The 16,395-nt window shown below is 34.9% G+C and overlaps 1 protein-coding gene across 1 annotated transcript in view; it reads left to right on the forward strand.

The window, feature by feature from the left end:
- The window catches only part of LOC142334969 (uncharacterized), a 67,218-nt gene that overhangs the window by 13,365 nt on the left and 37,458 nt on the right, over positions 1-16,395 (forward strand). Inside the window, exons 2-3 of the mRNA XM_075383297.1 lie at positions 10,000-10,013; positions 13,203-13,396. Coding sequence (XP_075239412.1) covers positions 10,000-10,013; positions 13,203-13,396 — 208 coding nt within the window. The remainder of the gene's footprint in view (positions 1-9,999; positions 10,014-13,202; positions 13,397-16,395) is intronic.

A 16,395-nucleotide genomic window follows, 5' to 3' on the forward strand; every position in this document is an offset into this window, starting at 1 on the left:
ATTCATAGTCATTAATCTGGTATTTTGAGCCTCAAGGGTCAGAAAACCTCCGTAAGGGTTTGATAATAAATTACTGGAATTTTTTTGTTGGCCATAGATTAATTTTCAACTTTTAATATCACAAGTTTTAGCAATTTTTTAAAATCAAATTTGCAATTTTTTTAGTTTCTTGAATTCTTGTTGTCATTTTCTAGGTTTTTCCAGCCTCAAGAGCCCCGGAACTTCCTCTAGGGTTTGATAATATGTTACTGAATAGTTTTTAGATGTAATGGAATGTTATTCAAGATTTTAAATCACAAATTTAAGCATTTTTAAAAAAAAATATTTTTCTCGTTTTTGAATTTTTCCGGCAGCAGAGGCCCTGGGACGTCCTTCAAATTTTGATAAGCTGCTGCATAGTTTCTAGAGTCAATGGGATGGTGAGCAACATTTTTTATTACTCCAGTTTTAGTAGATTTTGGATAAAATTTAAAATTTTCAAAATTTTTCTAAATTTTTTTGTTCCAAGTGTATGGGTCTTTATGAGCCTGTGAAACTATTTCAGGTTTCTATTCAGGTGAAAATTTTCCCTCCCTTTCTCGTTCACGTTTTATCTCTCTTTCTTTCTCTCTCTCTCTCTCTCTCTCTCTTTGTTGATGCCGCACTTCAGCTGCTGATATCAGGCGTAATGTCGTCATCTCTGATCCTGTTTTCTTTTATCATGAATGGCATAACAGGCCCTTTTTATGAAAGCATTGTTAATTGCTCTCAAAAGCTTTTTGTAGCAAATATATTAATCCTGTTTGTCTTCTATGCAATTTTTTGCTTGGCTGATTTTTCGTCTGAACCATTTGACTTTCGTCTTCAGAAACGGGATAGAGGTAGCCCAGAGGTCACTAAACCGTGGGCTAGCTGCTGACGAAGCCAGGTGCTCGCCGTTCGTTTGAAAGCAATTCGCCGTTATTTTTTTACAATTCAAGGAAATTTATTTGTATTGGGATGCTGTCTTTTTTTCATAAAAAATCTGTTCACACATTTTTTGAGTTTTGAAGTCAAATTGGAGTAGTAATTTTGGTCACACCGAAAGAGGAAATGGAGCGAAAGCGAGTGGTTTTGTGGCTTGAAATTTTTTCGCTCCAATTTTAAAGTAGAGTGAGAAAACGGTGTTTGAACAAAAATTCGCTTTCTCGCTAATGGTTTTTTGTTCACATGCGGCGATTTCACTTTGATTTTTACTGTTTTCCAATTTTTTGGATCTGATTTTTTCTAAATGGTTTTCCCAATCCATTCATAGTTCATTCTAGGCCTAGTTTTTATTGGAATGAGTTTTACATTTCTCGCTAGTTGGTTGTTCTCCGTAGCGGCATTTTGACATTGATTTTCTGTTTTTGTTTTTTTATCTGATTTTTTTTTCGAAATGGTTTTTCTAATAATAGTCCGTTCTAGGTCTAGTTTGTGTGTTTAGTTAATGAAAATTCGTTGCATTGTAGGTCAGGACTTGTCCTGCTTTGTTTTTATTTTTTAAGATCTGTTCTCAGATTTTCAGATTTTAAGTCAAATTGGAGCAGTAATTTTAGTCACGCCAAAAGAGTAAATGGAGCGAAAAAGCGAATGGCTTTGTGGCATGAAATTTTTTCGCTCCAATTTTAAAGTAGAGTGAGAAAACGGTGTTTGAACAAAAATTCGCTTTCTCGCTAATGGTTTTTTGTTCACATGCGGCGATTTCACTTTGATTTTTGCTGTTTTTTTCGATTTTTTGGATGGGATTCTTTCTAAACAGTTTTCCCTATCCATTAACTGTTCTTTCCGGGCCTATTGTTTTGTTTGAACCAAATTTTCATTTCTCGCTGGTGGTTTTGTCCACATGCATCATTTTGACATTGATTTTCTGTTTTTTTATCTGATTTTTCTAGAAATGGTTTTTCCCAATTCACTCATAGTCTGTTCTATGTCTAGTTTTTGTTTAGTCATTGAATATTCTTCGAATTGTACTTCAGGACTTGTCTTGCTATGATTTTTTAAAGATCTGTTCACACACTTACATGATTTTTGAAGTGAAATTTGATTAGTAATTTTGGTCACGCCGAAACATGAAATGGAGCGAAAAAGCGAGTGATTCTGCGGCGTGGAATTTTTTTGTAGAATGATTTTATCTTAGTAGATTGAGAAAGCGGTGTTTGAACAAAAGTTTTCTTTCTCGCTACTGGTTTTGTTTACATGCGGCAATTGTACTTTGGTTTTTACTGTTTTTTTCAATTTTTTGGATCGGATTTTTTTCTAAATGGTTTTCCCAATCCATAGTTATTTCATTCTAGGCCTAATGAAGTTTACATCTCTCGCTAGTGGATTTTTAATTATCGCTAGTGGCATTTTGACTTTGATTTTTTTTTTGAAATGATTTTGTTACAAATGGTTTTCCCAATCACTCATAGTCCGTTCGGGGTCTAGTTTTTTTTGTCTAGCATTGAATATTCTTTGAATTGTTTCGTCAGGATTTTTTCTATGTTTTTTTAAAGATCTGTTTGCACGTTTGCATTTTTGAAGTAAATTTTTTGTAATTTTGGTCACGCCTAAACATGAAATGGAGCGAAAAAGCGAGTGATTCTGCGGCGTGGAATTTTTTTGTAGAATGATTTTATCTTAGTAGATTGAGAAAGCGGTGTTTGAACAAAAGTTTTCTTTCTTGCTACTGGTTTTGTTTACATGCGGCAATTGCACTTTGGTTTTTACTGTTTTTTTTCAATTTTTTGGATCGGATTTTTTTTCTAAATGGTTTTCCCAATCCATAGTTATTTCATTCTATGCCTAATGAAGTTTACATCTCTCGCTAGTGGATTTTTAATTATCTCTAGCGGCTTTTTGACATTGATTTTGTCTGTTGAAATGATTTTTTTACAAATGGTTTTCCCAATCACTCATAGTCTGGGGTCTAGTTTTTGTTTAGTCATTGAATATTCTTTGAATTGTACGCAAGGATTTGTACTGCTATGTTTTTTTATTGATCTGTTCACTCAATTACATGATTTTTGAAGTAAAAATTTAGTAAATTTGGTCACGCCGAAACAGTAAGTGGAACTGAAAAAAAAACAAAAAAAAATTCAGTCAATATGTCTTTTTTCTTTTTCTATTTCAATCCGGATTTGCATCAATCGCGACAAACGGCGGTTATTTTCCGGCAATCTGTTGGTTAAATTTTCATTTTTTGAAGATGGTTTTTCGGAAATGGTTTTTCCAATTCACTTATAGTCCGTTCTAGGTCTAGTCTTTTGTTTAGTTAATGAAAATTTGTTGCGTTGTACGTCAGGACTTGTCCTGCTTTGTTATTATTTTTTAAGATCTGTTCTCACATTTTCAGATTTTTTAAAGTGAAATTGGAGCAGTAATTTTAGTCACGCCAAAAGAGTAAATAGAGCGAAAAAGCGAGTGGTTTTGTGGCTTGAAATTTGTTTGCTTTAATTTTAAAGTAGACTGAGAAAACGGTGTTTGAACATAAATTTCGCTTTCTCGCTAGTGGTTGTTCACATGCGGCATTTTCACTTTGGTTTTTATCGTTTTTCCAATTTTTTGGATCTGATTTGTTCTAAATGGTTTTCCCAATCCATTCATAGTTCATTCTAGGCCTAGTTTGTATTGGAATGAGTTTTACATTTCTCGCTAGTTGGTTGTTGTTCTCCGTAGCGGCATTTTGACATTGATTTTCTCTTTGTTTTTTTATCTGATTTTTTTAGAAATGGTTTTTCCAATAATAGTCCGTTCTAGGTCTAGTTGTTTGTTAAGTCAATAAAAGTTTTTTTAAATTGTACGTGAGGATTTGTGCTGCTATGTTTTCAAGATTTGTTGGCACATTTTCATGATTTTCGAACTCAAATTGGAGTAGTGATTTTGGTCACGCCGAAACAGGAAATGGAGCGAAAAAGCGAGTGGTATTGCGGGCTGAAATTTGTTTGCTCGGATTTTAAAGTAGACTGAGAAAACGGCACTGGAACAAAAGTTCCCTTTCTCGCTAGTGGTTGTTCACATGCGGCAATTGTTTCACTTTGGTTTTTACTGCTTTTTCAATTTTTTGGGTCGGATTTTTTTTTTAAATGGTTTGCCCAATCCATTCATAGTTTATCCTAGCCTAGTTTTTGTTAGAATCAATTTTACAGTTCTCGCTAGTTGACTTTTGTTCTCTCTAGTGGCATTTTGACATCGATTTTCTGAATTTTTTTATTTTCTGATTTTTTTCTAGAATTGGTTTTCCCAACTGACTCATGTTCCGTTTTAAGTCTAGTTTTTGTTTAGTCAATAAAAATTTTCGAGTTGTACTGTCTAGCTTTTTGTTAAGTTAATGAAAATTCTTTGAATTGTACGTCAGAACTTCTTATTTTTTAAGATCTCTTCACACATTATATGATTTTTGAAGTCAAATTGGAGTAGTAAATTTGGTCACACCGAAAGAGGAAATGGAGCGAAAGCGAGTGGTTTTGCGGCGTGAAATTTGTTCGCTCTAATTTTAAACTAGAGTGAGAAAAGTGTGTTTGAACAAAAATTCGCTTTTACGGTAGTTGATTTTTGTTCACATGGGGCAATTTCACTTTGATTTTTTACTGTTTTTTCTATTTTTTGGATCGGATTTTTTTTCTAATTGGTTTTCCCAATCGTTTCATTGTTCTTTTTAGACCTAGTTTTTTTGTTTGAACCAAGTTTCCATTTCTCGCTAATGGTTTTTTGTTCACATGCGTCATTTTTACATTGATTTTCTGTTTTTTTATTTTAATCTGATTTTTTTAGAAGTGGTTTTTACCCAATTCTTTCAAGTCCCTTCTAGGTCTAGTTTTTTGTTTAGTCAATAAAAATTCTTTGAATTGTACTGCAAGACTCGTCCTGCTAAGATTTTATTTATTAATTCGCTTTACCTTTTGATCAAGTTTGTCGTTTTACATAAGTCACGACTTTCACGTCTGACTTCTGACTTACATCACTCACAGTTTCAACTGAATGGACTTCGAAATCCATTCAGGCAATGAATTACGCAAAATAGTAAATGCAGTCAAGTTCAAGAGCAAAATCAAAAGAGAAGGGATAAACCGATAAAGCCCGGTCATTAAGTCATAGAGAATTAGGTTATCAAAGTTCATTAGTGTTTTCTAGCTGACATTGGTATTTAGCTTATTAGCTTTCAGTTTAGAAGCTGAATTAAGTATAGTTTTAGAATCCAAATGAAACTGCACGTCTGTATTAGAACACTTTTTGACAATTAAAAATATAGTGAAAAATCGGTCAATTTATCTCTGCTTTTTTCTTTTTCTGTTTCAATCCCGATGTGCATCAAGTGCGTCAACGGCGGCTATTTTCCGGGAATCTGCCGGCTATATTTATTTTTGAGAACAGTTATCAGGGATTCCGTCATTTTTATTGGTAGCAAAATGATCATGACCTACTGACTCAAAAAAAATTCTGCACCCATATAATCCAAATTGTCAATGTAAAATCTCATTGAAATTTATTAAGAGGTCATACGCTAGATAATTATCAAATAATTAATAACCGCCTTCATCTTAGTCGACTATTATAGTTGGCTTGTTTTTCACAATTCAAATAATTTGAATTGTACTGGGGCGCTGACTTTTTTATTACGACTCGAAGAGCAGTATTCGAGATTCGAGAAGTCTTTAATTTTTTTTGGAAATTAATTTTGAAGGAAAAGAAACGCGTGGAAAAAGTGGTTTGTTTGGTAAACGAAATTGAAGAGTGGAGTGGAAAGAGTGATTTTTTTGTTAGTTCCACTGTTTTCGAGAGCGAGAAAATGAGGTGTACTAAGCGAGCAAACTTTGTTCTCATGCGGCTTTTTAAAACAGGTATTTCATTGTTTTTGGTTAATAGGTTTGATGATGACATTATAAAACTCCCGGTGTGTTGCTATTGAGGTTTGAAAATTTTTTGTAATTAATGTGAGTTTTATGCTAAGGCTATATGCGTAGCTTTTCCACTCTTAGGCAAATGTGAGCGATTTTTTGCCTATTGTTTTGTTATAGCTGCAAAGTTGTCAGCTCAGCGGAGCTATATGGCAGTGCTCTTTGTTTTTTTTGGTTTCATCGTCCGACTTTCTTTTTTGCTTAACATTGTTCTAGATCATTCTGTCGCTTCACGTTATCAGTCACTTTTTCACGCTTGATTTCTTACTTTTCGCGCGACCTAAATCGCTCGCCTTCAGAATTTATGTCGGTTGTTAAAACAAAGTTGTTTGTAATATAAGAGAGCATAAGGAACGTGTAGCCTATTAGTTAATGCAACTGGTTCTTACGCCGGGGGTTGAGGGTTCGAACCTCTGCTTCGTCTAAAGTTTTGAGACCAAAATTTGTCTCAAATGTCTACCCCTTTAAATTAAATTTGACCGCGATAACTTTTTTCCAAATCTGTATCTGTATTTTACGGCACGCAAGTCTATTCTTTCGCAGCTATTCCGACAATCTTCTGGCAGTGTTTTTACTGCTCGAGCTGGTATTTGAAAAGACCCTATTACTTAAAGAATGCTCGATACCAAGTAATTACAGTTTCGTTGGTAGAAAACCATTTTAGTAATATGACAAAAAATGAGAAATTTTAAAGCTGATTTTTTAATTTTAAATTTTTTATGCAGTTCTTCGTTTGTTCCATAATCTTACTCAAGCGTCTTATCCTGTTATGAATTGCCAATTAATTGTTTTATGAGCATTTTTTTTACTCTTATTTGGTTGAAGGTTCTTACCCTTGGTTTTATGTGCCCTTGTATTGTTAAAAATGCGGTAATATTTTTTAATTTTTGAGCTCGAGTTTTTTAGGAGCTGCTATTTTCGTGAATTGACGTAGTTTTTTTAATTGCTCTCAAACGAAGTTTGTAGCAATTATATTAGTCCTGTCGGTCTTTTTTATGCGATTTTTCGCTTGACCGATTTTTCGTCTGACGCTTTTGACTTTTCGTCCTCAAAAACGGGATAAACAGGTAGCGCCCTGCGGGCATTAAGTGCTTTTAGAGCCTTTCAGCGCTGTTTCAGCTCAAACTGTTTTGGAGACTTAATACTTATGTTGTGAAGGGCGGTCCTTAGAGGTTGACGACACCCCCACTGTTGAACCCCCCCCCCCCCCTCCTATTGCCCGCATCCCCCCCAGGGCGCTGTTGCCCCCCACGCCACTGGTGCCCCCCCCCTCACCATCAGACCCCCGGTGTACACCCCCCCCCCCCCCCCACACACACACACACACCTCCCGTGGCTACTGACGAACAACCGATCGCTAAAAACACGCAATTTTATACTAATTTTCAAATTTTTTCATTTTTTTTGAAAATTTTTGTCATTTTTTGTGATTTTTCAACACTAGGTGTTAAGAAACCTCCTCATGGGTTATATATTACGTTACTGCATAGTTTCTAGTGGTAGTGGAATGGTTTCAACATTTTAACATCACGAATATTAGCCTTTTTTTTTGACAAAACGTGCAAATTTTTCCAATTCTTTTGACATTTATATTTTATTATCCACTTCTTTCCGGACGCACGGGCCAGAAAACGTCCTTAAGTGTTTGATAATAAGTTACTGAAACAATTTTATTTGCTGTGGAATAGCTTTCAGTTTTTTAATATGACAAATTTTATCAATTTTTTTTTAATAAAACTTGGAATTTTTTCAGGTTTTTGTTGGTTTTTAGGTTTCTCCAGCCTCATAACTCGAGAAACCTCCTCTAGGGTTCAAAAGTAGTTACTGAATAATTTCTAAATGTAATGAAATGTTTTTCCAGATTTCAACACCACGAATTTCAGCATTTTTTTTACAAAACTTGCAAATTTTTGATTTTGTCAGTTTATTATCGCTATTGTCAGTTTATTTGTCATTATGAGTTGACTCTTATTTGACAAGAGTTACTGAAAAACGTTTGTTGGCCATGGATAAGTTACAACTTTTATCACAAATTTTAGTAGTTTTTTTTGCAACTTCTAGTTTTTTGAAATTTTTGTCATTTTCTTGGTTTCTCTAACTTCAACAGCCACATAATCTCCTCTAGAGTTTGAGCTTAGGTTACTGCATAGCTTCTAGATGTAATGGAAGGGTTTTCAAGATTTTAAGATCAGCAATTTTTAAAATTATTTGCAATTTTTTCAAGTTTTTTGAATCTTTGACTTTTTTATCATTTTTCCAGCACCAGGGTCTTAGGGACCTCATCCAAGGCTTCATAAAAAGCTGTCGCATAGTTTCTAGATTCATGGAATTGTTATCAAGTTTTTAATGACTCGAGCTTTAGCATTTAAATTTTCGAAGAATTATTATCATGTTCCAAGTTTATGGATGTTTTTGAGCCAGTAAAACTAATTAAAGCTTGAAATAGTGATACTGGATAGTCTCTTGAGAAAATGGAATGGTATTGAAGATTTTAATGTGTTGAATTTTAGCAAGATTTCGCTAAAATTTGCAATTGTTTTCAAAATTTTTTGTCTTTTTCTCAGTTTAACTATCATTACTGGCCAACGAAGTTTTTCAGGTCTTGCAGATGGGTTACTTGACATAACTCCAGAGACAAAAAATAGTTTTGAACATTTTCATTGCAAAATCTGGAAGCTTTTCTTTTAAATTTTGCAATATTTGCAAATTTTTTAAATATCGGTTTTTTTGATTTGTTTACTAACAAAGCTAGAAAACTAAAATCTGAAGAGTCGAATCAAGCTAGCGCTAGCTTCAATAAAAGTTGGCTAGCTACTGACAAAGCCAACCGCTCGCCGGTCGTTTGAGAGCAATTTGCCCGGCGTTAGGCGGTTATGTTCATAATTTTTCTCATGGGTCGTTTGTTTGCTCGAGTTGATTCGGGAACTCTTCGGGCTGTGTTTCTAAGACCTGTGCATACAATTGATTTCTGAGATCAAATTGAATTGATTTTGATCACGACGAAACAAGAAGTTAAGCGAAAACAAAGCGAGTGGTTCTACGACGTGAAGTTTTTAAAGTAGACTCACTCTCAATTTAAAGTAGAGTGAGAAAACTCCTTGAACAAAAATTCGCTTTCTGGCTGGTATTTTTTGTTCACATGCGTCAATTTGCCTTTTCAATGTAAATTTTTTGCTGTTTTTAATATTCGGTTTTTTTTAGGATTTTCCCAATCCATTTCTTGTCTGGTTTTTTGTTAAGTCATTGAAAATTTCGTTTGTTACTATAAGGTGTTACATGGGGTTAGACTGGGCAGTTTTCACTGGAATAAATTCTAGAACCTTGTATTTTTTCAGCTTTTTTGCAGTTTTCATTTAGTGGTAAGTGTGTCTATGGCAGGATTTTGCTGAAGTCGCTGATTGAGCAGAAAAATTGTTCAAGGGTTCTCTCAGAATAAATATTAGGAAGCGGCATTTAGTATTTTGTTTGGAGTTTAGTAAAAAGAAAATTTTTCCTTTTCGTTTCTTGGATTTTCTGCGTACCGTTTGTTGTTTTTCCTATCAATTGGTAGTCGTTTATTCAATAAAAAATATTTCTTTCCTAGTTAATTTGCCAATTGTTGTTTCAGGTTCGCAAGTTGTGACGAAATTCTATCAAATATTTTATCCGTTTTTAGCAGTTTTGGCATTTCTCGTGTCATTTTTTTTTATCCTGCTAGGATTTCAAAATGGCATAATTACATATTTGCGTAGAGGATCTTTTCAGTCTAGTTGGCTGCGGCCTCAGTGAATGTTAATTGGAGTAGGTTCTGAAGTCATCCGGTTGTTTGTTTTTATTATATGGTGTTCAATTGTTTTTGACTTTTTGTTAATGAAAAGTCAAGTTGGATTAGTAGTTTTAGTCACCTTGGAGTTATAAAACGAGCAAAATACAAGTGGCTTAATATATGAACTTTTTAAAGTAGAGAGATGAACTGGTGTTGGAAAAGATTTCGCGGTTCTTGAAAGCAATTTTTCAACGTGCAGCAATATGACTTCTGATTTTGCTGTTTTTCTGCTGATTCCCTTAACGAATTTCTTTAAATTTTTAAATTCTTTAAAAGGTTCTAACTGTTTTCTAATAGTATATAAATTTTTTTCTGCAGTCGTCAAGCAGCAGGTAATAGTTTATTTGAATTAGAAGCTGTTTGTCTTAAATAGCCACAGAGCGATGGCTGGGGCTATAATTGGCCTTCTCCTGGTTTTTATTTCGTCAAGATTTTTGTCACGACCATATGACGTCACAACCACTTCAAGTCTGCTTTTTGTTCATTCGTTCATGCAATTTTAACTAAACTGTGTGTGTGTGTGTGTGTGTGTGTGTGTGTGTGTGTGTGTGTGTGTGTGTGACGTCATTTCTCACTCTTATTGGAGCGCGTTTTTTTGTTCACTCTTGTGATTAAATTTTTGGTCACACGTGACTTCCTCAAAAATGACTTTTTCACTTTGAAATTGACTTTACTTTAATTCAAAGAGATAAGGTCAATTGATTGTTTGTCACTCTAAATGAATGAAATTTGAGAGCAGCTAATAGAGGCAGCAGTAGCTTTATATGGTTTCCTAATCAAAATATAACATCTTATCATTCAATGAAAACAGTAATTTTCTGGTCTGTCGTTTTGTTTTTACTTTTTTAAGACTGCACATCTACTAAGCTATTGCGGCAATATTCTGGCAATCTGCCAGCTATGTTCATAAAATTTTGTTGCTGCTTGTTTTGTTGTTTTTAGTCCTGTTTTTTAATCTCGTTAGTGGTTGGTCTCACTGGCTATCTAATGAGGCGTATTTGAAGTATTTTTAATGAGTTCAGTAATTATCTTAAGTTCTCGCGAGTTTTTTAATGTTGCCAGTTTTCTGAGTTTTTCTCTCGTCTATTGGTGTGGTTAATGAAAGTTCTGCCTGGCTTTCTAATGAGGTCTAGTTGAATATACTCAATGGATTTGTCTTATATCTTACAATAACAACGACTTTGACACTACTTTGCAAATTATAGCATTGATTTTTTCGAGTTTTTTTCGTTTTCATAGTGTTGTTTTCAATGAGTTTTCTTACTCAGTCTCGTTAATGATAATTCACCCTGGCTCTCTAATGGGGCCAAATCGAACATATATTTCAACGGTTTTCACACTACTTTTCAAAAATATTTGATTTTTTTTTGTTGTATTGGCCGTATTTGTGGTTCTTTTTGTCGTCCTGTCCCTTAGAATCATTAAGGAACAGTTTCTATAGCTCGCTAACTAAGGTCTATTTGTGACAGGGTTAATATCTAACATTTCTGACGAATTGACACAATTTTATCATAATGTGTGGCACTTTTTTTAAATTTTCGTTACTTTTCAAGTGTAATAGGGCTTTTGATTAACACACAGTCAAAGGTATTTAATTGGTTCAGCTGGTAGTTAATTGTTATCTTTCAGATAGTAGGTTTGTTTTCAAAGTAAATTTTTGAGTTTTGACCGTGCTTGTTTATTATTGTTTTTCAGTCTCTCAGGCTTCTTGTATGGATCTTTTGATTGTTTTGATCTCTTTGGATTGTTCTATTTTTGTTTGGAAATTCAGATCAGCTTACATTTTTCTAAAGAGACATGGCATGATGAAAGTTTTTTATTAGCGTCAGTTTCTAGCTAATGCTTTTTTACTTTGATACCATTTGGCTGAAAGTTTCAGTGGTTTTTTGTTGCCCGCCTTTATTGTTAGGTTTCAACCATGATCCCGTGGTTGTGTTTATGATAGTTTCAATATGCGCTCCAAAGAATGATAATTATATATTACAAAAAATTTAATGTTTCAGTAACTTTTTTTAATGACTTTGATACTGAGGTTTTGGTGAGAATTCGAATTTCTCGAATATCTTAATATTTGTCCTTTTACTGTGTCTCGTATTTGTTTTCTACAATTTCGTTGTTTTTTGTCTGGAGACTTCTAAAGTTAATTTCTTCTGGCTCCTTGTTAATACTGTGACAAGCTTAAACAACAATTCCTTTACAAAACTATTTTCTACAAAATGGGCAGAGTTTTTCATTTTTTTTTGTGTTTGTAATGGCTTATGTGCTGCTGACTATAAAAAGAGTGCCGCCTAGTGAGACCGACAGTTAGGCATTTTGTTTAGTTTTTTGGATTGTTATTCAGGACTTCCCCTGCTGTGCTCTTTTAGTTCATCGTGTCCATCAATGATTTTTTGCCACCACTTCATTTTTCATTTTGTTGTGACTTCTACAGATATGCATTTCAACTTATACTAGCAGGTCCGTAAAAGCCAACTACAAAATTGTATTCAAAACTTAAACCTGTGGAAGAACATATATGCGCATCCCAAAATTAATTTGTATCGAAAATCCAGATCCGTAAAACAAAAACTCTGCATGAAAAAACTTGGTGCAAAGCAATTAAACGATATTTCATTTGATCGTGGTCAAAAATTGTAAAACACCACCTTCTCTCTGCATCTCTTACGAATTGTGAGCTATTTTTTAATCCCTGTTTTTTTCGCGGCGCGTGAACCTTAGGGCATCTGCATTTTTTGGTCATTGACTCTTTTTGCATTTCGGTCATTGACTCTTTTTTGCATTTCGGCCATTGACTCTTTTTGTCTTTCCGTCATTGACTCTTTTGCAATCTGCGGTTTTTTGGACAATGACCTTATTATTACGAGAGCAACTTCATTGATCTCTCGCAATCTGCCCTCTTAACCATGCTGCACGAGAGCCCTTAAACATGCTCTTCGACAGCTATTAAACACGTTCTTCAGAGGCCTCTTAAACCTGCATTTTCGCCTTTCGTTAAACATGGTGCCTTATAAACTTTCATGCATTTATTATATAGGAAGGATATATGACGTTATTTTTCTGATTTGAGTCAGCTTTTAGGTCAATTGTATTCACAAATTTCAGACGTATCTCACTCGAGAAAATCGCGGCAAATTGTTAAAATGGTAACACAAATACGTTGACAATTTTGGGCAGTTTAGGTGAAACCAAAAACCACCAAGTAAATGTATTCTATAAACAAATGCTACAAGTTGCGCTTTGATTTTTCCTGCTCCCATAAGTTATGATGATGTCTTCGATTTGAATTTCTTCAGTTTTCAAATTTTTGATGTCTCATGGTTACTAAGCCAATTTCACCACATCAGAACGTTTAAAATGTTCTTTTAATCCATAAGGCCAATGTTTATTTCGTGGATTATAAGTAGGGTCGAAAAATTAGGCTATCCTTGGAATTATGTAAGTAGTATAATACAAGATTGAAATAAAAAATTTTCATCTATGAAATTTTTATTTTTAAAGCTGACAAAAAATTATTTTTGTAGACCGTGTTGAGTGTTCTAAGTGCACGTGCTGTTGTGATAGGTTGTTGAATACGTGGGGGGAGGTGTCGTTTCGTATCACGACAGTTCACTCCACGAGTTTGATGCTATCTTCCCTACTCGTGTTCGATGATAACTCAAAACTACTCGCCATCTCACATCTCATCGGACTGGACACACTCCCCACAGCTAGCCAGGTACACGTTACATGCACACACTTACTGGATTTCATTGCCTGACAAACTGCTATATTTTAGAATTTTCTCGCACAGTTTTTATTCGTACAAAATACTAATGTATCTGTTAAACTATATAGTTGGTAGCAATTATATTACTCCTGTCGGTCTTTTTTGATGCGATTTTCGCTTGACCGATTTCTCGTCTGACCCATTGGACTTTTCGTCCTCAAAAACGGGATAAGCAGGTAGCGCCCAGCGGGCATTAATATCTCTTAGAGTCTCTAATTATGCTATTCTCAAACTGTTTAGGAGACTTACACACATCAGCCCCCCCCCTCACTTCACCACCCAATCCCTACCCCTGCACATCGTTCAGGCCGTAAGGGCCCCGTGCAGCCAAAGACCCCCTCCAACCGTTGCCCCCATTGTTGCCCCCATTACCCCCCCCCCCCCCCCCCCCCGGTTCCCCCAACCCCCGTGCCCGCTGCTGCGTTCACCTCACGACCCTTCAATTAAGCTAAAGCTAGCCTCACTGAACCGTGGCTAGCTACTGCCGAAGCCAGCCGATCGTTTGAGAGCATTTAGTCGGTTATGTTTAAAAAATTGTTGCACCCCATCCAACAGTCATCTAGTTTCTAAACTGTTGGTCATTTAAATTGCCACAGCCTTCAATGCCTCTTTGCAAAGAGATATTGCTGTATAGTTTACGTGAGACTACAAAAATTACTTTAAAATATGCCATAACTTTTCAAACCACTGTGTTCGTCAATAAACGCTGGAGATTCTATGATAATTCTCTACTGAGAATTTTCTGAAATTCTTATAGGTATCAAATGGAGTCACGTAAACTGTACTTGGAGCACCCATCTTCTAAGTTTTAAAGGCTGAAACTTCATTTCTGGCTGTGCAAATGGCAGCTTCTGGTTCTGCGGACTTTTGGCCTCTACGCGCCGAGAGTGCGTGTTTCAAAATGTAGCGCTTCTTCCTTAATATTTTAGTGAAATCTTAGGTTCAATTTTTATCTGATGTGCACAGAATTAGTGGAAAATAAGTTGAAAACAGAATGATCGGTGATGTGGGTTCGAACAAAATGTCCCAACCCATCAAATAGAAACTAGAAATTGAAAAAATAAAAGTTCTTTAACGAAAATCCCGATTTATTGAACAAAGCTATGTGAAGTTCTAATTTGCTGCACTCTTTTTCTTAAAAGGAAAACTGTAACTAGACTTGAAAAAGAGACTTGAAAAAGATTTTGAAATTGAAGTTCAATTTATTTGCTCATTTTTCCAATACTCATCAGCCTCTGAAAGTAGTCTTCTCAGTAGTAAAAAATACACTTTTTATTATTTATGAAATTGAATATTCTCAAAAATTGAATAAATTTTTGGGTTTTTTAATAGCCGCCCTCATCTTCTCAGCCGGCTATTATAGCGCTCCTATTTTTTACAATCCAAGAATTGGATTGTTTTGGTGCTCTGTCTTTTTTTTTATTTTTGTAAGATGTTTTCACACCTGTTTTCATGACTGAGCTTTGAAAACGGGATAAACAGGTAAAGCTCAGCGGGCACCAAGTTTCATTAGAGGCCCGCGTTTAGTAGTCCCTCAAGTACTCAGAGTGGTGAAGCTACTGGGAAGGCCGTAATTCAATGTTAAAAGGTCATTTTTGGGAGTTTTTGAGCCTAAAATAATGAAATTTTTAGCACTTCATTTTTTGGATTTTTTGTTAGACCAGTCTGAAATTGAGGTTTATTAAAGTTGATAAAGGTCCTTTGCAAGACGTAATTGTTTTTTACGGCCACTTTAAGCGCTATATCTATTGCTACTCCAAACATAAACACGGTAATTTATACTAATTTTTTCAAATTGTTTGAAAATTTTCATCTTTGAGTTGTTTCAGACTTTGATGTCAAAAAAGCTCCTCTGGGGTTTAATAATAGGTTATTGCATAGTTTCTAGTGGTAATGAAGTGGTTTTAAACATTTTAACTTCATGATTTTTACCAATTTTTTAAATCAAACTTGGTTTTTTTTTTAAATTTTCTGACATTTATTGTCATTATTCAAGTTTTCCAGCCCCTATTGTCATTATTCAAGTCCCCCCCCCGGTTCCCCCAACCCCCGTGCCCGCTGCTGCGTTCACCTCACGACCCTTCAATTAAGCTAAAGCTAGCCTCACTGAACCGTGGCTAGCTACTGCCGAAGCCAGCCGATCGTTTGAGAGCATTTAGTCGGTTATGTTTAAAAAATTGTTGCACCCCATCCAACAGTCATCTAGTTTCTAAACTGTTGGTCATTTAAATTGCCACAGCCTTCAATGCCTCTTTGCAAAGAGATATTGCTGTATAGTTTACGTGAGACTACAAAAATTACTTTAAAATATGCCATAACTTTTCAAACCACTGTGTTCGTCAATAAACGCTGGAGATTCTATGATAATTCTCTACTGAGAATTTTCTGAAATTCTTATAGGTATCAAATGGAGTCACGTAAACTGTACTTGGAGCACCCATCTTCTAAGTTTTAAAGGCTGAAACTTCATTTCTGGCTGTGCAAATGGCAGCTTCTGGTTCTGCGGACTTTTGGCCTCTACGCGCCGAGAGTGCGTGTTTCAAAATGTAGCGCTTCTTCCTTAATATTTTAGTGAAATCTTAGGTTCAATTTTTATCTGATGTGCACAGAATTAGTGGAAAATAAGTTGAAAACAGAATGATCGGTGATGTGGGTTCGAACAAAATGTCCCAACCCATCAAATAGAAACTAGAAATTGAAAAAATAAAAGTTCTTTAACGAAAATCCCGATTTATTGAACAAAGCTATGTGAAGTTCTAATTTGCTGCACTCTTTTTCTTAAAAGGAAAACTGTAACTAGACTTGAAAAAGAGACTTGAAAAAGATTTTGAAATTGAAGTTCAATTTATTTGCTCATTTTTCCAATACTCATCAGCCTCTGAAAGTAGTCTTCTCAGTAGTAAAAAATACACTTTTTATTATTTATGAAATTGAATATTCTCAAAAAT

Source organism: Convolutriloba macropyga, chromosome 2, assembly GCF_964194025.1.
Source record: "Convolutriloba macropyga chromosome 2, txConMacr16.3, whole genome shotgun sequence".
Taxonomy (NCBI): Eukaryota; Metazoa; Xenacoelomorpha; order Acoela; family Convolutidae; genus Convolutriloba; species Convolutriloba macropyga.